The sequence below is a fragment of the Electrophorus electricus genome, chromosome 21 (assembly GCF_041902795.1).
Source record: "Electrophorus electricus isolate QZ-2024a chromosome 21, ASM4190279v1, whole genome shotgun sequence".
In the NCBI taxonomy this organism is placed as follows: domain Eukaryota; kingdom Metazoa; phylum Chordata; class Actinopteri; order Gymnotiformes; family Gymnotidae; genus Electrophorus; species Electrophorus electricus.
The window spans coordinates 10739131-10765411 of NC_137517.1; the positions used below are offsets into that span (position 1 = coordinate 10739131).

The 26281-nt window shown below is 43.5% G+C and overlaps 1 protein-coding gene across 4 annotated transcripts in view; it reads right to left on the reverse strand.

Moving 5' to 3' along the window:
• The window catches only part of ap3b1a (adaptor related protein complex 3 subunit beta 1a), a 90011-nt gene that overhangs the window by 843 nt on the left and 62887 nt on the right, over positions 1-26281 (reverse strand). For 3 of the 4 annotated variants that reach the window (XM_035521494.2, XM_081704091.1, XM_081704092.1), the window contains 4 exons: positions 20566-20794; positions 16813-16897; positions 9916-10013; positions 5851-5989 (listed from right to left, as the gene is read on the reverse strand). In XM_035521494.2, coding sequence (XP_035377387.2) covers positions 5851-5989; positions 9916-10013; positions 16813-16897; positions 20566-20794 — 551 coding nt within the window. Of the gene's footprint in view, positions 1-5850; positions 5990-9915; positions 10014-16812; positions 16898-17218; positions 17514-20565; positions 20795-26281 lie in introns of those variants that run through there. The other variant, XM_027019316.3, reaches the window with a different exon arrangement.

Below are 26281 nucleotides of genomic sequence, written 5' to 3' on the forward strand. Positions count from 1 at the left end.
GGGTAGCATCTGGAGCTTAAAGCAGTGTCCAACACCAATGCGTGTGTCTAAAGCAGCTAAAGAGGAAAGCACTCAGATTGCAACCCTCCACATAACCTGTCTGCAGGTGTAACAGACATGAGAGTTGGGTTAGAAAAAAGTACAGGAAAAGCTCCACTTTAGTAGAAAACAACAAATGCAGCATGTCCATATGTTAGCACAGGAGCTCCGTGTGTGTGTGTGTGTGTGTGTGTGTAGAGCAGGCATGACTAGTCTATTATCCCAGTTGATTAAAAAGCTATTAGGGGGCCTAGAGACTCCTAGCTGTCAATCTCACACACACACACGAACACACACACTCACGCAGTCCTGCCCTGCACAGAGACAGAGGTCAAAGAGCACTTCAGGGAGGGAGGGTGTGTGTGTGTGTGTGTGTGTGTGTGTGTGTGTGTACACAGAGACAGAAAAAAGAACTACTGTGCAAAATGAGTTGATGTATGAAAGGCAGCAAAGTAAAATAAATGTTATTCCAGAATTCAGTGCACATGTAAGAGCCTGAGACAGACAGTCTGTATGTGTGTTTAACATGCCTGTTTTTAGGACAGTGAGAGAATTTTAGTGTCTCGTAACCTTGGTAACATCACGCACGCAGGATCTACTGAAAGAGTTAAACTGGTGCCAGTAAGCATAACCCAGGACCTCCTGAGTCTCCACCCATCCATCCACTGTTTCTAATTTGACACACACACACCCTCACCCCCACACAGTGACCCACGTGCCTGAAATGTTGCCATCTGCCTCCATTTCCACACTTTATACCGCAACAATGAACCGTTTAGCACGCACGCGCACACACACACACAGGCCTCTGTTTAGCAGTGACAAGCACACACACCTCCCACTCACAACCACAATGAGCCACTCTTCTACTCCTCCCTGTCCCTGTCTCACACACACACACACACACACACACACACACACACACACACACACACACACACAGGGGCCGTGACTGCTATACCAAACTGCTAACTGGCTGACATTAGTGTGCACATGCACACAACAGTAGTGAAGTCTAATATTGCCTCCAATGACACTGAACAAAAACTCAATAAAAACTCAGCAAAAAACAATATTTCTTGTCTTTGTTGGACAAGATCAAATAAATATTAGTTCTAAAAAACAGATAAATATGACGACGACGACTAAAAACAAAAATTTCCATGCTATTCTGGTCAAGTTACAATGCTTGGGAGAGAATTTGCTCCTTACAGTACAACAGTATGGAGAACAGTAAAGTGTGAACACACACCTGAACTGTCACCAGGGGAGGAGGAGAAGTGCATCAGAAACTCTTTGCTTGTACTTGAATTTTAAAATATTAGCACCATTTGTCTCTTACACGCACACACACCCCAGGTCTCTTATACACACACAAAAGCACTACTGTCTTTGATAATTGCTGTGAAAACTCTACTTCCTTCCCTTTAGCCTTCTATGGCCCACTCATTCTCCACACTGCCGAGCTCGACCACGGCAAATTTAAGCTTTTTTTATTTCCAGGTAAAACTGGTCACTTAGTAATTAAGTATTAAAAGAATCAAAAAGGAATTCTTCAGGTCTTAGAATGACCATGCTGAACTGAAGTTCAAATTAGCCCTTAACACACACACAGGATATCCTGCTGGTGGCTCTCGGTAGGTTGAGATGTCTTGATCTGCCCTCCCGTGGTTTCTGTTAATGGGATTGAGTCATTAATAACCCCTTTAGTTACATACCTACTCAATGCAGCCCTCAGGCTAAAAAACAAAACAAAAAAAACCCAAAACACCAGACTGAAGACTCTACTCCTGCACTGGCTGTGACCTCTACAACTACCAGCTCCACTGACAGGGAAACACAGACCTTTTTAACACAACCATGCATGTACGCATGCGTGTGCACCCCCCCCCCCCCCATCCCAGGTTGCTGCGCCGTGCTGAAGCAGAGCAGACAGTAACCGGGTCATTGGTATTCTCCACTGTGCACTCTCTGACACCATTAATGGCAGACTGTGGAAAGCAAGACCCAGACCAGACAGGGTCCTCTCTCTCTCTCTCTCGTCCTCTCTCTCTCTCTCTCTCTCTCTCTCACACTCCACTATACACTGGAGTCTTACAATGACTACAATAATATAACCTTAGCCTTAATATTTTTGCTACTTTTTGGGAAAGTTACATAAATGCATGTAAAAGGACATCTTTACTACAAACACAAACCACACACCCCAACAGCCTGCTAACCTTTTCAGAGTGAAGCCTGATAAATGAATGGTAAAATAGTAGCGCAGAGTCATATTTTAATATTTTCTTTCAAGCCTAATGCTCAAATTGGAGATTGCCCAGGGCAACACAGAATCAACTTGTGTGGTCTAGGGGCCAGGGATTAACATTCAGATCCCCATATTCAGTATCTGAGGAAATACCTTTCAAGCCACTATGCTGTTTTCTGACATTCCTGTCCACACAGATCCTTTGAAAATCCGGCCCCTTATTTTTGACAAATGTGTTCCTCACCCTGAATGCTCCGAGGCATTTAAAGTTTGCCGAAGACTGGCGTCGGGATGCAGTTTGGAATGGTCTGGCGCGCTCACTGGCGTTCACCGTTCAGGATCCGGTGAAGAAAACTTCTGCAATAGTCTCAGCAGACTGAACTCGCTTCTCTACCGTACAGAGATGAACAGGTTTGGCCTTTAAACCAACAGGGCACATTTTCGCTTTACTCGACCGCCGGACCTTTGGACACTCTGCTGCCGAGTGCAGGCAGGTCTTCTGCGATGGCGCGTAAGCGGAGGCGTTTCTCTTCTTCCAGCAGGGCTCCGGCTGCCGCTCAGCCCCGCATGCTCCCTCCCGCCTCAGGGGCCGGCATCTGGAAGGCATCGGAGCTGCCGACGGGCTCGGAGCGGCAGCCCGGCCCTGCCGACTCCTGGCTGGCACAGCCGCACCCAGACGCTGCTCGGTTCACGTGACGCTTCTTCTGTTTCTTGGTTATGGCCACTGAGACAGACGGACACTTCAGTGCTTTTAATAGCTTCCTCTGTGCTTAACAATGCTTTTGAAAGGTCATTGTTCTTGTGGTTGACTCTTTTCACTGGTGGGCTGAGTGAGGATCACAAACACAGCTATTTAATGGGGTAACTTGGGAGTGTTGAACCAGCCTGTGCGCGCAGAGCTAGAGGTCACGCAGCTAACAGGATGGCTTGTAATGTAGGTAATACTGTGCACCCGAATTAATAAAGAGTGAAAGCGCCTTGGCACCCGACTGTTATGTGCTGAGCTGTTAAACCTTATTTTACCCTTGGAAATCTTCACACTAAGCATTAGTGGTTTAATTAAATATTATTATATAAATGTGTGTGTGAGAGAGAGACCGCGAGGTCCTCTGTTGTAATGGAGGTTAATCTCACCAGATGACCAGCTGTCCTTCTGTGCCTCTCAAAATGAAGGACACCAGTCTCTCTAACTCCCTCACACACCCCAAGCCTCACACACAAATTCTCACACACCCCACTGACACACCGCCACACACACACAGACACCCACCCACCCTCACTAACACACCCCCACACACATACTCCCACCCACCCCACCCTTAAGATACATTAACACAAAGGCCAGGACATGTCTGTAGCACAGAAATGAGAAATGATGTCTCTGCTGCACCATGGCAGTACCATATGGCTAGAAATTAGCATCCCCAAGCAGAATATTACCAATCCTACCTAAATCTTCCTTCAGACTGGGTGCATGTAGAACTTTTTAAACACCGGCACTTCCTTTACACATACCCCGGCTGAGGGCCTGATCTGCCCCTGGGCTGTGTTGCTGGGGGCAGTGATGAATGCCAAGTCACAGGGATTGACTTTGCTACACGTTAAGCTGTTCTCGTGAGGGTCCACGCATTCACCTGGGAGCCCCCCGGTTGACGTGATGGGCATAACCACGTGCCAGCACTGGCCGTCAGGTTTTTTATAAGCAGTTATGCAGATTACTGTAGTAATTCAATGAAATGCTGATAGTTTTTCTGATTACACCCCAACCCCAGCAGGACACACACTGAAGATGGAGACATACGCTTAAAATGGACAGGGGATAACATATTTTAGGAAAAAGCATACCTTCTCATTACTCTGTGTGTGTGTGTGTGTGTTTGTGTGCGCGTGTGTGTGGGGGGGCAGTTTTGCATTGCCAGCTGAGTTATTACAAACTGCCATTTGCATCATCAATCTGAGCTCCTGAGTTAACAGACACAGCACTGCCCCCTGCTGTTGGACAGAGGAACACATGCAGAAAATCTGTCCAACTTAACTGACTGAGGAAGACACCAAAAGGCACACTAATCAGACAGACAGACAGACACACACACACACACACACACACACACACACACACACACACACACACACACACACACACACAGTACTTTCAGGGTGCCACGCATCAGTGAAACACAAGCATAGCCCCCTCCCAGTACGTGCATGCACAACCACACACACCCCTGCCTTAGGAGGCCTCTTTGTCAGCAGTTCCCAAAAATGCTGCACAGACGCATATACCGACAGAACAGGTTTGGTCTTTAAACCAACAGAGCAAATTTTCGTTTTACTCGACCACCGGACCTTTGGACACTCTGCTGCCGAGTGCAGGCAGGTCTTCTGCGATGGCGCAAAAGAAAAGCTGAGGCGTTTCTCTTCTTCCAGCAGGGCTCCGGCTGCCGCTCAGCCCCGCACGCTCCCTCCCGCCTCAGGGACTGGCATCTGGAAGGCATCGGAGCTGCCGACGGGCTCGGAGCGGCAGCCCGGCCCTGCCGACTCCTGGCTGGCACAGCCGCACCCAGACGCTGCTCGGTTATGTTTTGGGACCTAATCCAACCCAGTCAGTCACTGAAGAGTGACACATCACATTCAGGGACCCCCAGCTAAGAGTAGGGGTATGTGTGTATAATCCAGGAAAAGGAACTGACATTCCAAAGGAGAAACTGACTAAAAGCTTTTAGTAATTAAAGGAGATATTTACCAAATGCTGCACATGCAACACTAATAAACTCTTCTACTATTTGACAGCATTATACATGGACACCATGTTAAACCCAGTCAACAGACTGACATTCTGTGTCATCACACATATAATCACATATATTGCAACAGGCACATTCTACTAAACAGTCAACTACATTCTTCCAAGTTTCACACTTTTACACACACACACACACACACACACACACACACACACTTCTGCACACTGCACAGACACTCTGGTAAGGGGAAGCGTGTCATCAGTGTGCGCCTGACTCTGAGAGACGCGTTTGCAGGGGGGCGGGTGCACGAGGGCAGTGATTGATGGACGCCCACCCTCATTTGTCCTATTGCTTATTCCATATGAAATATGGGCGTTTGGGCAGGCCGGCCTTCCCCGGCGCACGTCGATTGATCTGCGCTTTCTCCGCGAGCGTTGCCTGCGCCCTTGCGACAGAGACGCACCCTCCTCTCAAGGTTGCCTCAGATTCGCTCATATTTTATAATCAAATTACAGCGTCAATACCATCCAACGCAGAGGAGAGGAACACTATAGGCATGAGTGTGTGCACGCGTATGTGTGTGTACACATGTGCATCGGTTTGTGCTTTGGAATGTAGGAGTGTTTATCAATATCTGTGTATGAGGGAGAGAGAGACAGAGAAGAGAGAGAGACAGAGAAGAGAGAGAGAGACATGGAGAGAGTCTAGTCTTTATTTCTGTAAATACAGACCCACCCACCCACACAGCAGCCCTGCAAGAGAGGCCAGTGGAAGCATTAGTGCGGTGTCCCGATGGCCCGAGTGGTGATCTGGTACCTGTGCACGTTGTTCTGTCCTGACGGAACCACGCCCACGTTAGCCATGTTGACCACCTTCCTGTGGAGTGGCTGGCTGGTGATGCTCTCGGGCGTCATGGCGATGGTCGCTGAGGACTCGTTCATGCCCTGCAGTTTTCCTGCGTCAGTCCAAACGGAAGGGGTTACGTTTTCAGTTACGAGCCAACGTGTTGTGTGCGAATTCTGCAATAATGTCAGGAGGTTTGGGGCCTTTTAGGTTACGAGTGTGGGAAGCTCTACACAGCTACAATCATCAGAATTCTGAACAGCAAGAGCTGGACCCTATACAGGATTGGCCTAGACCCTATAGACACTGCAGGGGACAGAGTTCTATATCCATTTCATAGGAGTTCTACTTTTTTTAAGATACAAGCTTACAGCAATATATATATGCACAGTAATTAATCTCTGTGAAACATGCAATTCACATGCAGAGAGCTTCTGTAAAGAGGAAAGCAGCAGGTTTATAGGCCATTAACACAGGCTTTAATATATTTCCACCGCTATGAAGTGAACTAGTTAAACCGTATAGAGCCGAGCAGTGGGACGTAAACACCAAAGATGAAGAGAATAGAACAATGGGATAAAATCTAAAGTGCTCATCACTGTTCCTGGTGTGCAAGGCATTGATGTACATTTTTAATATTACTCATATATGCCATTATGCTGGGAACTGATGTCGTCGCCGGAACGTTCCCTCTTCTGGAAGGCGGTGGCGGTCACATTAATGTTTGCACAGCAGTAGTGCACATGGCATCTTTACACTAACTTGGCAAGCTTCACAGTTCCGCACTTCTCTTCTAAGAGAAACATTGATTTGTCCTCTGAAGATGAACAAAAAACGTGGGTACAGTGTGTGTGTGTGGTGGGGGGTAGCTGGGAATGGCATTAACAGAGCATTAAGCCCTACCCAAAATGTATGCGTATATGTATGCACTCATGCGTGCAGGCCTTAATGCGTATGAATGAATATGGCGCGTTTCTCCAGCACAGTGGGCTGGCGGATCCCCCAGAAGCCTAGCAGACACTCCAGGCTTTTACTCAACAATACCACCAACCAGGAGCAACACAAGGGGCTAAAGCGTACGCGCATGCGGACACACACACACGTTCTGCGAGTGCTCATTTGTAGGCCCAAACCAAGCACATTAGACTCTATTGAGGAGAAAATAGAGAATAAATGAATGTAACAGCCCTCGTGGTAAAAGCCTTCACCACGGCAACCAATTAACAGAAAATTACTATAAAAAGGGTCTCACTTCCTCTTTTGCAAATAGAGGTCCCAAGCAGAGCTCACTCTTCTACCCATTAGGGAGAGACCGCTGTCTCTCTCTCTCTGTGTGTGTGTGTGTGTGTGTGTGTGTATATATATATAGAGGAGCTGCACTTCAAGGGAACAGGACAGGAATCCATTGAGTTTAAATGAAAAATCAAACATAGTGCTTCTCTCTAAGAATGCCTGCTTTATTAGAACCACACAAAGCAAAGAGTCATCCTAACAATCTAGACATCTGCGTGTGTGTGCGTGCGCGCACGCTTGCATGCACATACGTCACACCATCCTATTAAGCTAAACTAACCTTTCCTTGGTTTGCTCTGGTTGTGTTTTTGTGAGCGCTGTTGTTTCGTTAAAAGGTAGGAAGTGCAAACTCAATCAGCGTTCATTTACAAACGCTCCAAGAGCTTTACGCTGGTGCAGCGGCAAGTGCTTCTGTAGTCTCCGTATCTCTCAGAGAACACTCACGAACGCACAGACAAACCCAAGATCTAAACATGCTGTTTTGTTTTTTTTTAATGCATATTACAAATCAGTAAACCTGTTTTTGTTGAGTATTTAATGCTGGTATTGTTAATTTCGGTCAGGCAGAGGGGTGGACAGACTTCTGTATCCTGAAGGAGCACCTGGTACCTGCATGACACACATGGGTACAACCTGCAGGGAATCTTGGATTTAGTGTGTGTGTGTGTTTGGATCCAAGAAAGTGTGTGTATTTGTGTATGTAAATGTGCAAGTCTGCACAGCACCCCATACTGACAGTAAAGAACTAACGCCGACTGCGCACAGCACCTTCTGATAGCTCAGCGTCGCCTGTGTGTATTTACACTCGAGCACACCAGATAGACAGCAGGTGGTGAAGGACACGCTCGAAAACACCTCACGAGGAAAGGCTGCTTTCCGAAGGTTCAGGCATCTTATAATGAGTATAGTGAATTCTGAGTGACTCCCACCTCTTCAGCTCCTGCCTTCCGTAAAGCTGCGTACGGTAACGTCACGATAATGAAAAAAGTTCCACCTGTTCTCTAGATAGTTAGCACAACACAGCTACGCTCCGTGAAGGAAAATACTAACATTAGCCTAGCACACTGCCCCAATAGATCAAGCCACAAATTGCAACAAAAAACCCTAGTCTGGAGTCGAATTTAGACTGAACAGCCAATCAGAAAACTCTTCTCTCATGGGCAACCATTGACTCAGATTCAGCATACACAGTCAGCCAAAACGGCGCTGACGAGGACCAATTAGAGGTGACGGTGTGGATCACAGCACTGAGTACGAACGATGGGAGGTCACCGATACCCTCCAGTGACCTGACGCTGTCCGACAGCCGATAGTTGGGTCAGAGCGTCCCTTCCTTAAAAGAAAGGTAAGGCAGGATTGGGTGGGCTGAAAGGGGTCTTATATATCTCTGCGTGAGTCACACAAACAGATCAGATGTAAATATAAAGTATTTTATTTAGCTGAGTCTGAGCATACCACTTCTGTGACTACCTCTACACCCACTCATCAATTACAAATAACGTATGCACTGGAACCTCAAAAGAGCCTTGGTACAATGCGCTTGGTGTGCGCGCGCGTGTGAGCTCTTAGTTCTGCACGAATGGTCAGGTGTGTCAAGAGTCAATGTAAAACACTCATCGAAGCATGCAGTGCACAGGGGAACCTCACACCCCCCACTTTGGCAAGCATGTATGTGCATGAGATCTTGAAAGTGTGTGCGATTTAAGACTGCTGTGCGACTATTCTCTTTTTTGGTACTGGAGGCTGGTGTAAACGTGAGGGAATTAAAAGAACATCAGCAATGCAATAAAAACAGAACGAGAAAGCAGTAAAGGCCTTGCAGCGTGCGTTCCAGGTACCGAGGCCAGAAATAAGGAAGAATCCAAAAATCTGCAAACGATCAACTAAAACTGACCAGTTTATTGATGGAAATGTCATTTTACTTTCACTTTTGTTTTGACTAAAATTAGTGAATGACACCTAATTTAGATGTTTTTTTTCCTTTCTACTGCTACATGCCCACATTCATAGTATTTTAATCTACTATGTCCATGGAAATGTGTATTAATAGGTATAAATAAGTGCTATCAAGCACTATTAACAAAGAGCAAGCGTAAATGAAGTAACATGACATTTGGCTGAAAAACACACAACCACATGGCTGTCTCTGCCGCGACAACCAAAAGGACCCTCTGGGTGAACATCTAGGTTTGAGGTTTACGAACATTACTAATCATTTGAAAAATAGTAAATAGATTATAAAACACAAACATGAAATATGCTCAGTTAAAACAAAAATGCAAACACTCTTAAAAGGTACTTTTACGTCTTTAGACTTTTTGTCATTAAAGTATCGCTGGGAAAGTCGACTTAAAGCACTACTAAAAATTAATTACCTGAGAGTTACCAGTACCAACACTCTTTTTCCTTAAATTGGTGCTTGGAGGTTTTAGCCAAGATTAGAAACCTAGTTATCAGAGTCAGTGAACGTTTCATTACTTGTATACATATACATTTCTCTCCAATTAAAGGAAACGGAATGGTTATAGGACTAACGCCTCCCTCTCATTTAACCACGCTCTGCGATCCTAAGCATAGCTCTACGTAAACAGAAATGGCTATGATCATTCTAATGATATTTGGGTTGTTGTGCTGTGCAAGTATTTCAGGGTTTAAAAACCACATGCTGTAAAAGGTGCTCTGTTTCAAACTTGAGGTCTGAAAATTGTGCTTGGGTGAGCATTTGTGTGTGTGTGTGTGTGTTACCTTGCTCTTTGCTAAAGTCCTGTTCGCTCATGGTGACAGGGAGCAGCAACTCTCCCACAGCTGGCTGGATGGACACATTGAAGCCTTCAGCTTTAGTGCTGTGAAACAAAATTAAGGATCAGTATGGAACACTAGTATTTTGTGTTTAACATCATATAAGCTTTGCAAAACCTGTACCAAAAAGCCCAGACCACTGTGTAAGTCTACATGGATCACACACACACACACACACACACACACACACACTTTAAAGTACCATAATACTGCAACGATGGGACCAGCTTGAAGACTAAAATAAAGCATACTGTACATCATCTTGGTGATGTTCAAATTCACAAATACTCAAATATGCACCAAGCATTGCTGCCATTATGTAATAAGAACAAATCATCTTGTAATAAGAGAAACGAACCATTACTGCACAATATCCTGCAAAGAAACGCAGACATACCATTATTACAGAAAGCCAGATGAAAGACCTCCTTTTAAACAAGTGTAGTTTACTATGTGACGAGGGGCGTGTTGCGTTTGCAGATGATGGACACTTTCAGACTGAATTGATCCCCTCCCCTCCAGTTAGGGCTTCCCCCACCAGATGAGGTTTCTGAAAAGGTTATTGATCGCAGAAATGCCAATCGCCCCCCCTCACTACTGTGGAACAAGGCAATTAGTTCTCAGACTAAATGTTATTGCACAAAGGATCAATCACATCTCTCATAATACCAGGAGAGCAGATCAAAAAGACAGAGATGGGGAAAGAGATTTTATCTATCTATCTATCTATCTATCTATCTATCTATCTATCTATCTATCTATCTATCTATCTATCTATCTATCTATCTATCTATCTATCTATCTATCTATCTAAAATCAATTATAAGCACACAACATTCAACATGCACCTTACAATTTTAAAAAGGAAAAAAAAAAAAGAAAAAACAATAAATTGTTAAAATTACCACCAAAAATCACTCCCTCATTTGTCACAGAACAGAAAACATCATTGTATCCCCAAATATTTTCTAGTTTCAGATCATTCATGGCAGAATAAAACTTAAAATCTAACACTATACGAGTCCACCAATCTTTTAAACACAATTACAAGACTGCTGTCAGTCTGGCCCGAAAACACTTCATGCTGATCCACACATGCCATCTCAGATTGCCCTAAAATGAAATTCAAATGTCAACATTGTGCTTCCTTCCTCTTTGTGCAACTATACCCACAAATAAAGAGAGTTCTAATGTAAAAAACACCAAACCGATCAAAAATCAGTACTAAGAGGCTAAACAAAGACGTCAACCTGGGACGTGCCATAAAACAGTTAAAAACTGTTTCCCTCATGATACAACACAGACACTCGGGACTCACAGCTGGGTTTAAAACTGAAACCAGAGCACCTCATCAAAAGGTGGTTTATAGAGCGCTCTCCAGGCTGGATTGAAACCTTCCTCCAGAGCCCGTGTGTTTTGCACCAAGGGGTATCGATCCTGCCATTTAGTTTATCTTTATTTAATACTTTAAACACAGGCTCTGTAGAGGGTCTTCCCAGACACCTCCTCCAAAGCCATGTTCTCAACACCAGATGGTTGCAAAAAAACAAAAAAAACGGCGTTCACAATCCCCAAGGTCAGGCAATGGCGACGACACAGGGAATGCGTCGCTGCCACCACTAACACTACTACTGCTGTAAATGGGATTCGATTTGAGCAGAACATGCTCTTCCTCTGTTAATGCAAATCTCCAACTACCTAGAAGGTGCGACATGAAACGCAAAGACTTTTCCTTCAAATGGGCAGCAACTCTGTCCACATCACCCAGCTCTGGACCTGCTAGTGTCCAAATCACCTAGGGTCTGACATCTATTGCTGCACAGAGTTCTGTCCATCGAAAGGGGCCAGCCCACTAGTGATGTCCAGACGAGCTCCTCCAAACAAAGGTTCTTTCAAGAGCCAACACTTAGAAGCTGTACTTTCCCACTTCTCAATCTTGAACAACTTAAGAACTTTAAAAAAGTCCGGTGAGACATCTCTGCAAAAACTGAAGACAAAAGGTTGCAACCCTGCAGACAAGCTGTACAAAGCAGAGAGATGGGTTGGGGGGGGAGCGAGAGAGTGAGTATTCCTAAGGATCAGTATGTAACACTAGTTCTTTGTTTAATGCAGTATAAGCTTTGCAAAGCCTTTACCAAACAGCTCAGACCTGTGTAAGTCTACATGGAGCTCTCGCTCTCTCTCTCACACACACAAAAAAAAAACACAGCGGTGTCATTGAACTCTCATTGGTGCGATCATTAGCAATAATCCACCTTAGCGTTGCAGTCTGACCTATTTATGGGTGATGTTATTCACATCTTGCCATCGCCCTGTATCGATCACAGCCCTACCACCCTAATCGAAAAAAGAAAAACAATTACAAGCCCCGCAAAGAAATACAATCATTCCAAATTAGATTATTAAAAAATTTTAATGCAGATTACTAGCAGCAGGGCTGCAGAGGTAATAATTTAAAAAAAAAAAAAAAAAAAAAAAAAAAAAAAAAAAAAAAAAAATCACACAAAAGGGGAATGGTTAATTCTGGCCAGATCCTGCCTGTGTGATAGAGCATAATCACTCGCAGTAATTCAATCTGTTAAATGTCACGCTTTCATCATCATAACCAACTGTATGCATGCGCACACCTGTGTGTGTACGTACACAGAGTACAGGGTTTGCACCTTTAGTTGTTGAATATGCCAAGACTGCATTCTGCCAAATACTGAAAATGTAAATGTAAAATAAAGGATGCAGATAAATGAGAACACAGCCGCCACCCCCCCCCCCCCAAAAAAATGCTATGCTATCCCACTTCAGCAATGCATACATAAACGCAAGTACAATATTACATCCTGCACGTGTTCAGACAGTTCACAAAAATCACACAGAGTCAGTATTTCTTGTGCCCTCCCTTGGTACTAAGCACATTTGAACTCTTATGGGGAGATGGTCCTGAAGTTTTTTTCTGGTATATTACACCTTTCAGCACTTCCCAGAGATCTTCTTTAGATTTAAATCTTTTCCTGCTATTGCTCAAGTGGGGAGGTCACACTAAAAACTTGAACTGTAGCCTATAGAAGCTGTTTTTTTCTGATTTTTAATACTGCAAATAAACTTCTTCTATTTTCTGGTTGTATTCCAACAAAGCGACTGAGAAATAATTATACATGTCGCTGCGAAAACAATAAATCTAAAGGGTGGCCTAAGACTTTTGCACAGAACTGCGCACACACACACACCAGTACACTGCTGTGTGTGTAAGAGATGTAAAGATATTCCAAATTGTAGTGAAGTACACAGAGTTTCCACAGAAACAATAACAAACAAGTGTTTCACTATATTAGCCACTGTTCTATTCGTAGGACAATTTATCATCAGATGACGTGTAGGACTAACCCTACAAATAAAACAGTGGCCAACACTATACTTAAACACTTCAGAATGCAGAGACCGCATCCCTTTTCAAAGATCCTCCATTAATCTCCTACAGATGACGCAAAAACATCAGACATCCTCATCAAGGATGAAACAAAGGACCATTCAGATAACAACTGTGCTACTGCAGCCTACAACTGCTCTACATGTGCTACATGACACAGACACTAAAACAACCCTTTCCCCCTCATGCCTACTGTATTACTTGCAAGAATAATGGCAAGGCGTTTTAATACTAATGAACACTGCATTAATGACATACAGGTTTGCACTGCCAGTTGTTGCCATACTGGCAATGAAATCAGTAAATTCAAAGAAAAAGAACGACCCTCTTAGAACTTTAGCACGCCATGGAATTAATGTTATTATGATTTATGAATCATTTACTTTTTCATACGTAAACGGGCTCCTCCTCCTACTACTTCAGAAGCACTTTGCTTGTACAGCTGATGAAGGACCTCTGTGTGAATCGTCCTATTTCACTTCACTACAATTTTGAATCTCCACATCTCTTGCTACACTACACGGTGATTACTCACCTGGAATCCTCTTCACACACACACACACACACACACACACACAAAATAGATAGTATGAAGTATATATACAGTATGAAGTGTACTCTAAGATATAATGTTAAAGGGTAGTAGACAGATTTCTTTAGAAAGTGCTTCAGATATTCCTATTGCTGTGTCTAATAGAGCACAAACTTCACAAAGCATTTACAGAAGAATACTTGACTCTGTGAAATCTTCCTCGTGTGTGTTAAATATATGCTGATGAGCCACAGCATTAAAGCCACTGGTAGGCGAGTGTCTGATGGACTCTCGGACCCAACCTTCCTTGGTCAAGCTGGGGCTGGAGGTGTAATGGTCTGGCGAATGCTTTCTCGACACACATTGGACCCTCCAAAAAAAGAATCAATCCAGCATCATTTCAGTGCCATAGTCTCAGTACTGTTGCTGACCATGTGTGCTCTACAAGACCATGATTCAAGGTCAAATCCTTCAGCAGATCCTCAGGTTTTTTCCCCCCACTGGGATTTTGGCTGAATTTGTGGATTTTTCCATCACATCAAGGGTGGAAGGGTACTGGGTCTAAATGAAGGGCAATAAATACAGCAACAAATGCACTTCTAAATCATGACAATTGGCCAGGAAGAAGCATCTAAAAGCCATCATTTCAATTTCTGCAGCTGCTTTGTTGAATGTAAACTGTAAAGCTCACTGGAAGTACAGTGAATTAAAGCTGAAATAAATGTACAAGTCTTTAGTTGATTGTTTTGTCCTCTGATGTGAACAAATTAGATGTCCTTATTTGCCAAAAGAAATGTGTGGTAACATGAAATGTGTAGAGAAAAAAAAAATTGAGCTTGAATATGAACATTTGTCCTTAAATGTGTATGAAAAAAAGTAAGAAAATTGGTCATAACTCCAAGTGGACTACCTCCACTGGGACAAAGTTGGTGTTTAGCAGGTGTTTCTCCAACTTTCCATATTCCTTCCTTTGGACGCTCACTTGGGACTGCCTCATCTATTCTGATGTCTGGTAGGTTTGCTATTGCTTGCTTATCTGTCTGAATTCGGAGGTCCAACAGGACTTGTATTTCAACACTCTCAACACCATTTGGACTTGGTGTCCAGCTCATATGTATATGTCTTCATATATGATCTCTGCCACTTGGTTGTGCCTCTCGACACGCAGCCTGCATTCTGCGAATAGGTGCTGGATTGTCTTTGAGGCTACTTGGCACAGTCTGCATCTTGGGGTCGTCTGGACTTGTCCTGCCAGGGCACCTCCGCTGCTTCCATGGTATCCTTGTCTCCCATCTGCCCGAGGTACTCTCTGATCAGCCCACCACTGCTTGCATATATTCATGGATGTTTCGTACCCTAGACAGTGGACCTTGCACTTTTTAGGCCCCTCCCACTCTCCTCTGGCTGGACTACAGCCTTTGGATGTCACGTCTTGGGTGGAGTTTCCCGGTCTTGATGTCAGCAGTTTGCACCTCATCTCTTGGCCATCTTATTGCACCTTCCCGGGTAGCTGATGACTAGTAGGGCATACATATTCATGGATTTGAGCTTACTGTTCCCATTCAGCTGTCTCTTGAGGACCCGTCTGACCCTGTAGAAGCACTTGGCTCTGTCCTCCTTGTTCGTGTGTGATTGCAGAATCTCCAGGCATTTGTAACTGTCCTCCATGTCTGCTATATGGCCTCGTGGGAGCCAGTATTTAGCGAGTGTGTGACCCACTCCCTAACCCTAACCCTAACTAACCCTAACCCCTAACCCTAACTAACCCTAACCAACCCTAACCCTAATCTGGTGTTCCCACTTGTGTTTCTCTGCTTTGAGATCTCTTAACCAGTGAGAACTGGTGTTGTGTGAAGATTCATTCAGCTCTGGGTGGATCGACAGTCAGGGTTCTGTTGTACTATAACACAGTATACTTATATAACATAGAACACGGTTCCAAGGTTAAAAAAGGGCATTTATTCTTTTGGCTGCTGCTTCAAGTGTTCCGGTGAATCTGGATTCCAGTGCTATTAACTTTCGTTTAGCAGCCATCAGAAAGGTTGTATAAAGAACTGAAGATCTTAACAGTGGACATCACCGGGAATCTTACAGATTAAAGGCTGACTGAAGAATGGGCCAAAATCCCACCGGAACACCGGAGAGATGATTTTCTTCCTGGGAGCATTTTAAGCTTTTACAGCGAACAAAGGCTTCTCCGCCAAGTATTAAAATTTATCAAAATTCGCATTGTGATGCGTGTTCAGTACTACTTTCCTGTATTATTATTCCACTACATTGCATATAAATATTAAGAATTAGAATGTTATGCTTTTGTTAGCTGTAGCTGTACTATTGACTTAATGCCAAAATCTGGTCTATATTTCATGAACAAAAATATGCATACAATTGCCCAAAATTCACCACAGTGGGTGCATACACATCCATTCCCATACAATTACACAGCACTACAGCAGAAACAAATAACTGGAAATTTCACATTTCTGAAACAATGACAACTAACTTTTCAACCACGTTCAAGCTTTTCTGATAGAAGGCTCAAATGATGCACACACTGCATGATTTGGTGGGTTGTTATTGCTCAGATGGAAAGATTAGCTTTACCAATAACAGATAAACAGAGAGAGAAACAAGCAGGTCACAGTAGCCTGGCTGTAGCATACCAAGGGATCTGTACTAGCAGATATTCCCACTGAGACGGCAGAGAAGGGCTTTCAGGGCCATGCGAGAGTGAAGGGGTTTTCAGGTAGGAGTAGGTGTCCAGGTGGCGTGTTAGTCCGGGTCGCAGGATTAGGAGGAACACGCCAACTTTCACTCAGTCCAACTAGGTGTTTTTTTTTTGGGCTGAACTGTCACTTAACATTAGTAGGGAGGGAAGGAGTGTGTTTACCACAGCTGGAAACTGGCTGCTTGTGTGGAGTCATTGAAGTCCACGCCCATAGAGACTGTTACTGACTTCTCCGGCTCCAAACATTCTGTGAGAGACGGAAAGAGAGAGAGAGAGAGAGAGGGATTATTCTTATTCAAGTTTTTTAAAATATACATGTTTTGTTGTTGTTTACTTTAGTATTACTACTATTACTTCTGCTTAGCTTAGTTTTCCTGAGCATTTTGTTAATCTGCAAACAGTTTTTCTAGGCTGTGGCAACGCGGGATTTAAAGACAAACAAAAACAAAAAACTGCAGCAAACCTATCCTGAAGTGAACTCTGAACAACAGTGAAAGTGAGGAGAGAAACAGAGCGCGATAGGAGGCGAGACGGCAAGAAAGAAAAACCGAGAGAGGGTGCGACGCACGAGCGTGTACGACGGGCAGAGCGGGGACGCGTTTTTCTGAGCGGGACGAGACGAGGCCACCCCGAAAGAAAAATCCATCCCTCAATCTCACTCCACATTCAAAAACAGAATGTGCTGCAACTGGCAGCATGTCCAGGAGCACCAGAAAGAGAAAAGGAAGAGACCGAGGCAGGTAAACGGCGCGACACAGGAAGAGAGAACAATTTCAGCCCGACACAAACGTTCACTCCTCTTCTTCCCCTGAGACGGGGCGGGTCCCACATGCATGAGCAGGCTCGGTTCTCCCAGAATCTCGACAGAGTCCCCCACAGCGAAGTTACGCAGAGCTGAGACGAGACTGACCGTGAGGAGTGGCTGGGGTCAAGGGCCTGCCATTCGCACTCATTACACTGATTAGCAGAGCAGCAAACTCACAGTCACGTCTGGGCTTAAAAAACATTGCTGTGTGATTACTGAATATAGTCTCCTAAATGGATTCTCCATTTACGCACATGTGAAAAAGCTGTTACTATTTGGTCATGCCAGTCCTTCAGGGCGAGTAGCTGGCATGTTTCTTTATGAAATGCTTGGAGGAGAATGGCGTGAACTACTCTGCATTGAATGGTCAACTAAAATCTGCTTTTCCCTTGAACGCATTTAACTGCCATTGGGAGTCCATGTTTTTCTATAACTGGAAGAAAAAAACCCCTCACTTTTGCAGTTACATTAGATTAGATGCACTTAGATTATGTCTAATCTGAGCCTCACCAACTGCCTGTTTTGCAGCTGGATTGGGTTGAAATTTGTACCGAACATCCCAGAAACTAAGCATAATTAGCAACATGTATTCATGTCAATATTCGTTGCTGAATGTTTTACAGTAATCAAATTAACAAAAGTAAATCTTTTTTTTAACCAAATGAAGACTCTTGAATTTTCCCAAATTATCTGCATTACTTTTTATTTAACCAAAATGTCTAATTATTCCTCTGATGAGACTGTGACCCAAAGAGGGGAAGGCAAAAAGCTTTTAGCAGCCTGGTTATACTTCAACAAACTGACCAAACATTCCATCAGACTCAAATCCTTACCAGGACAACCAACTTTCTCATTGCACAGATTCAAAAAGTAACATCTCGCCATTAAATCTTTCATGATGTCAAGTGATAATCATCCAGTAATGTATAGTTACTAAAGTATAGTAAAAATATAATCAATCATTTGTATGTTACTTACCCCATGCTTATTGTAAACAAATCATTAAAATCACTCCTAGTTGTGTTTACTAGAAATCCTGTATGAACCAATTAGAGAATAAAAGTTAGTAGTTTGTAACTCCTAGAAAGTAATTAAATTGATTATTCAATTGCTCCACCCATCCCAGTGTTTGTTTTATAAACTTAATTCTGAGACCAGGAAGTAGAAATGAGTAATGTCAAATTTTCTTTTTTCTTGCATTGATTTGTGGTGGATCCTACGCATTTCTGTATTCCTGTATCTCCAATTCTTTTCCCCTTAACGTGAACACAAGGGATATTGAATATGCATGAACCCCCCCCCCCCCCCCCCCAATACCTGGAAAATTCAACCCTCTCTTCAGTTTTGTACAAGGCGCCAACCGCGAAGAAAGTGGGGACTTCCCACGGAACTTCGGTGGAGACTAATTTTTCAATAACCTCTCGCTAAGCAGCTAGAAATATTTGTTTTACCATATTTCAATTTTAATATTTTTTTTGTTCCTTTATTAGCTTACTAATATCTTCTCATTAGTGTGGAGTCTTCTGAATTTGCCCTTTACGGCTTATGTCGAGCAAACTCCTCTGGTTAAAACTGGAGCTTCAATACACTGCCGGTAACGAACCCACTCCTACTTTGGAACGGTCTGCCCACGAAGGCCTATACAGCTCTCATTTAAACCAGCTCCGAGAACCCTGGTCCTTTCACCGTCGTCGGCCTTCATAGCTCGTGCGCAGCCATGAGATGGTTTCAAGAAAAGCAAACTCTCTCCTTCAGAACCATGAGATGGTTGAAGGAAAAACTCTTCCTGCACTCTTCCACTCTGGTGACATGATGCCAACTGACATTCTCCCTCAGGGGCAATCAGACGACTCCAAGGAAATGGATTCTCCATTTGGGATACTCTCTGTTCAGACGGTTTCAGTGGAACACGCCTCGACAGACGGTTCGTCAGGGTCGTGCTCCAGTGTAGCAACTGGCATTTCCCTTCAACATTATCAGTTTGATCTCAACAGTAGCTATCATTTATTAATCAAATTAGGTTAGTTAACCCTTTCCTCTCGTCTCTGATACACTCTCATTAGTACCCCAATTAGCCTCGTTGCCCCTACACTGTGCCACAAAGGCTGGCCCCTTGTTCCCCTGATCTTCCTTTTACATTCCATGTATGCTTGCATCACAAATTCTGCTTGATTAATAAGTTTGCTTTGTTGGTCTTGTTTGGTTGATAAGTAGACCCAGGTGGTCATTCCCAGAGGCTGGTTGAAACAGTTTCCTTTCTAAATATTTTTTTTTTTATTAGCCTAATAAGCTACCCCATCCACAACAAATTAGTTGAATTAAATTTCACTTGGTTGTCTGAACCTAATGCTCCTGGTTATTAGAATCTTAGTCAATGATTGTTATACATATTTTTCTTATCTATGCTTACTCATTAAACATCCGAACTACATCTGACAGAATAAGCATGGAGAGCGATATTCTAGTGTTTAGTAGAAGAGAAAATCACATATCAAACTGGTGACTTATGAGTTGAGAACTATTAAGTCATTAATAAATTATATAACATTAATACATTTTCCCTGTTAATCACGGCAGCGTCCCAATTAATTTTATCCGTAGTAATTGACAATCTGTTAAATGTATTAAAAGTGTTACATATTATTATATATATATATATATATATATATATATATATATATATATATATATATATATATATATATATATATATATATATAAATAAAAGAAAATGCCGATATTCCCACAGCAACAGTGTACTCTAGACAATTTCATGAGTTCAGGCTAAACGCCGTTATTAACCAGGCATTAATGATGTTGCTTTTAGAGATTGTGTTCGCTTTAATCAATGTTTAATGTTCTTCTCAAAAATGTATATTCAGTTACAACCCATCCCTGGATAATGAAATGGGGGGGGGTCATTTGGAAGCTACAGTTTGTTGTGCTGGTCCTCCTCTTAGCCTCTGTCGATACCTGAGCTCTGCTCTGTTGTTATTAAACAGTGACGTTAAACACACTGATGACACTAAAACCAAACGGGTACTGCAGTGCTGTTAAATCAGCTGTATACCATTTTGGTTGAACAACAAGTACTGTTGTGTTAAACTCACCGATGGGGCTGAAGCAGTGGATATTTTGCCCAGCAGAGGTCTTTTCAGAGATGTGGATGTTCTCGAGGGTGTGGTCACCATTGTTGCTAAATGTCAACTGCACAGATATCATGCGGTCGTCGTAGATGCACGGTTGCCGGGAGAAGTGATACTGTGCAGCGAGGCCTTTGCCCGTCATACGGTGAAGAAGCTCGTAAGTGCGCACAGGCACGAACACAGGCGAGCTTAGCTGTTGACACACACACACACACGGTCACAAACAGAAACCAACTTACCTGAAGAGAGACAAGCACATTACATACAAGTCAAATACATATGCTGGAACATCACTGGAAACACAGTACAAGCAGACTAACGCACATCATATACAGACAGACATTTAAAAGACACTGCTTTTCTTTCACAAAGGCACAATCCAACATACCTCTTTTCTTATCAGTCAAATTAAAGAGAAGAAACACCCAGCCAGCCACCACACACCCCCACTCACCCTTTGGCTTCCCGTCAGACATATTACGGATCTTAAAGGGCACAATATGGACTAAAACACAGACACACGTCCTCCATTCACCTATTCAGCCATTTATTAAACCACCTTTCCCCTGGTCCCGTCCTCTAATTTCCAGAACCTATCAAGCCCTCATTCTCTTTCTGCCTGCTTTCTCCACACACACACACACGGGAAAGTGGACCCTTATTATCCAAACATTCGGTGATGGGGGAGGGGAGATGTGCATATGCAATCATACCGAATGCATTAAGATGTATTCATTCTGACTAACAGAGTGTGCTAGAATGATCTTAACTAAACAAAATCAATCCAAAAAAATAAAAGCCCAAGTGCACCGTAACCCCACTCTCCCTACCAAAAAGCATGTGAGGATGGACACACACACACACACACACACACACACACACACACACACACACACACACACACACACACACACACACACACAGACAGCAGCAGTGGAGTGTGAATTTATGGCAGTACATTTGGAGGTGTCAGGGCAGTCTGTGTTGATAAAGCCAGCTGTAATGTTAACACCACCCCTACTGCACTGATTTACCCCATTCCCTCAAATACACTCTCGCTCTCTCTCCCTCTCTCACACACACAGGTCAGTTTGTCGTAGCATGATGACCACACCTGTCACTATGCTCAAGGACTATACAACTCAATAAACAACACTTCACTTATCACACCAATAACACAAACTCTCTCACATACACACACAATCCACCCTTTGCGTCCTACAAAGTGATCGCCTCCTCTGGTCTGTAAGAGTAAATAACAGGAGAGTAGAAAAGTAACCTTGACCATCCTGTCAAACACCCGTACAGATGCTCGGACATGAGCCCACGTGTGTGTGTGTGTGAGAGAGAGAGAGCGAGCGAGCGTGATTGAGCGCCTCCATTATGGATGGGCCTGAAGGAAGTGGTGTGATGGATGGTGACTCCGTATAGTCACCTTCACATTCCTGTATCCTCTCCCTTCTACCAAACCTGCTGACGAACACAGAAATCATGCCGGAGAGTAGCGAGGGTGAGAGAGAGAGATCGGATTTGGGGGAGACGTATTAAAAATCCACTTCTACATCTGCTTCGAATCTAATTTTTCCAAGACACTTTTGTGTCATCTGTTCACCAATCTGAGATGCCATTCAGAGAAGACAGTGACTGCCTGCTTGTGTGTCTGGTCTGCATTGATTCTAATATGTCAAGGGTTGACGTGACCTACGAACAAAAACGAGAGCGGACGTCTCTTTGGCTGTTGGTAACAAAGTGCAGACATGCATATATAAATCATAGGAAAAAAAGAACTAAAAAAAAAAAAAAAAAAAAAAAAAAAAAAGAATCACTGGTTTGTCCGGTCCGAGCTCTATAATTATAACTATATTACAATTATTATTCTAATCTGCTTTGGGCTGCTAGGAATACATATGCTAATTCCACCAAAGCACAGGTCTAGCGAAGAATGGAGGAGAAAAAAAAAAATTTAATATGCACACAATTAATACAGCATAACAAGGGGAAGACCGGATATTCGTTTATTGTGTTAAATTGGATCGTTTTTCTTTTTTAACCAATTGTTTCAATTTTTTCTTTCTAGGCTTCCTTAAATAGTTTATTTTATTTATGCCGTTATGTTTAAGGTGGCTCTACCCCTACTGAACAGTATGCCAGAGGAAACATGGATGCTGTAAACCGGAAGGTCAGAGGCCATCTCTAGTCCATTTCCCAGTCCTGGATTGTGTAATTCCTGGTAGTTAATAAGTGGCCACATGACTCGCCACACTGTCGTCAGTCCTGGCTCCTGAGTATAGGGACCATGGGATAGCTGTAGCACCAGGACCTTGAGAGCAGTGTTCTACGACACGAATTATCCACCAGTGAGTAGAGTCAAGGACAGGGATTAGAAGAGCCCGAGGACGCCTTTAGAGTTCAGTCAACATGAAACAAAATATTTAAATTTTGACAAATGACTATAAAAAGTATAATGCAAACAACTAAATATATGTTACTGCCCATTATTTAGACTGTTTAATGAATTAACGAAGCGTTTCAGAACATTGGTAACAGCTCCAGCAGTTCTGCCTGTGTAGGTTATGGGGTTTACTCAGCGATACACCTACTTGCATACTTACAAACTTTTTATATACATTTCTTTTCATACTTTCCACTAAACCTTTTTCTCCTCTTTTTTGTTTTTGACAAAGCAGATTCCTCCTGTATCTTTGTACTCTGCAGCCTCATTTAAAAAGAAAAAATGGGAATTTTGTTTGAATAATGTCAGTCATGATCTCTGGCATGTACACGTACACACACGGCTCAGATAAGAGTACGTTAAAGATATCTACACAACGAAAAGTATATGCATTTATTCTCAAGTGCGCATCAATGTCGTGAGGTTGGATTCTCTTCGTGTGTCTTTGACAGGTGTGTGTGTGTGTGTGTGTGTGGAGTGTGTGTGTGTATGGGGAGTGTGGGGAGTGTGTGTGAGAGTGTGGGGAGTGTATGTGGGGAGTGTGTGTGAGTGTATGTGGGGAGTGTGTGTGGCTTATATTTCTTCTATGCTGCTGAGTCATAATGAGGCCTGCACTGAGCGCGCTCCGAGCGGAGTGGGGTCACCGCAGCAATGCTGGCTGGCTGATGGGCACCAAATGAACAAATTATGACGCGCCCCCCTCAGCGTGATGGGGTCAAACGCCCCGCGCACCTCACCCAACCCACTCTCGCCCTGCTCTCGCCCCACTCTGACAGTTCAATTTCCCCCCAGCGCACCCCGATCGCCCTGCGCTAATTATGAATGAAAAGTTATCAGGCAGCTCCCAGGCACTCGGGCACACTGTATTTCTGAACAGATCCTAACGTCAAAATGTTATTAGAGAGAAAGGAGCCGGACCACACAGCTGACCTCTGCAGAGCAGCTAAATACTGCTGATAACTACACACCCTCACGCACCAGCTCGCGCACGCACGCCACCGGGCCCACTACCAGGCCCACCATCACACACAAAAAGGCGCAACCAAATAATACAGGGTGCGTGCGTGCGTGCGTGTGTGCGCGTGCGTGTGTGAGTAGTGTGCGGTGTGCCATTATCATTAGGGCTGTATCTATTAGTCAACGTCAAACGCATATGAGTGAAAATTCATGAATGACGCGTCATTCCTTTTACAAAGACACCATGCCCTTTTAGCTGAATAGGTTTTTTAAACAGTTTTTAACTGTTTAATTAACAGAAGTCATTCACACAGGGGGACCACCACCCGGCCTGCCACCCCAGCGCGGATATATGATATACAAACAAAGTATATTTTGGAAAGCTAATTCAACAATGAAAACAGAAATCAACACTCTGGCTGTTATGCTGCATTATTGGTATATCAGTTTCTAAAATCATTTTGTAAACTTGAAGTTACGCACTATGAAAGCCCATATTAGGCATATGGCAGATTAACACGGCAAAAGCACTTTAAATGGTGCTGAAAGATAGATCAGGAGAGGGATACTCTTATTGGACAATGCTTACTTTGGGCACATCTTACAGTGAAATCCTGCTTCATCATTCAGCAAGACATGCTCGTAATACAGGGAATGACCCATTACTTGCAATTAACTAGGGACTGCAAGCGTAGCTAATTCAAAAAGCTTTTTATTAGTTACTTGTTTTCCATCACCAAAAACAGCTTCATGCACTGCCGTTTTACCCAACTCTGTCAAAACAATGTGTACGCTGTGTTTTCAAGTAAGAGAATAAAATGGTGATTAAAGCCCCAGTAGAGTCCCGTCCAGGCAGTACACTGGGGTGTGGCTGTTTTGAAAAGAGATTCACATTCGTGATGCAGTAGATTTGAGTAGATAGATATATAGGAAACATATGTGCATGTATGTGCGTGCGTACATACATACATACATACATACGCCTGTATCATCAGTTGGGTGGGTGTGCGTATGAGATGAGGCTTATCCATTTCCTGCAGAAAAAAGAAGTCCCCTGACATGGCGTCAGTCAAGGCTGTGTAGGCCCTGAGCTGTGAAGCTACATAGAATGCTACACAAGGGTAGCATTCCCTTGGTATTCCCTGCTGCCTAACCCACCCTCTTTCTGAACTGCCAGATCTTTAAACGCTTAGCCCCTCCCAAATTACACAGGGCTAAACCATTATCCAAGACAGGAAGCAGTCAAGAATTCTACAAATAGGCAAAATCCTAAAAACATCATATTCAATGTTACATTTGTAGATACCTTGCTATAGTCATATCCATTTTGTATGTCTTCTAGCTTTATTTAATCAAAGTCTCTTTCTCCATAAACACCAAATCCCAGCTCCAAGAGAGAAGAATGGACTGCAACGCTCCTACAGGACTCGGTGGTGTTAATATGGGACTCGAGTAAGCGTACACTGTGTTGTTAAGGCAGGACTTAGGTAAGCGTACACTGTGCTGCTAATAGCCCTTCATTTAAGTGTCGTTAGAGGATGAGATTGCAATAAAACTGTCCTGTTGATGGGTCAGGCTTCCTGATGTCAACCCAATACTTAATTAAAAATAAATCTAAACTGAAATACAATATACAAAACAAGAAAACATGAAAGCACACAGTTTATTAACACTGCACAGTTGTAAATGATTCCATTAACCAAAAAAATTATACTATTACAATTCTTAATATTAAAATTATAATGGAATAGTCGATTACTAAAGTCCTACAGGTTGTCGGATTATATAGTAAGGACCAGTTTGCACAAAGATGTGGAGCTCTTCCTTGGACCATGGCTCTATGTGCATGCTGTACATGTATGCCTGCATCTGTCTATGTGCGCGTGCGCATGTGTGTGTGGGAGATGTGTGCGAATGAGATGAGGTTTATCCACTGTGACCAAGATTATAAAGGCCTGTAATGTATTTATGCATAGCATTGACTTTAAATCAGCCTTCTCTCATGCTCTTCCATCTCGGCCTTTATTTCAGCTCTGATTACCCTTCTGCCGAGCCTCATGGGTAGTATTCTAATGACCTGTGGCTAACAGCCTATAGCAGCTTGGCGGCCCCGTCCTGACGAGCCTGTCAATCAAGCCACACCGAGGACAGCCCACATCACCCCCCCCCCCCCCCGGCAGTCCCACGGTAACCTGGGTAACCCTGGCAACCCCAGGATGACGGACAGGCATGGCTTGCATGTCCACAGAGAGTGAGCTGGAATGTTATGAA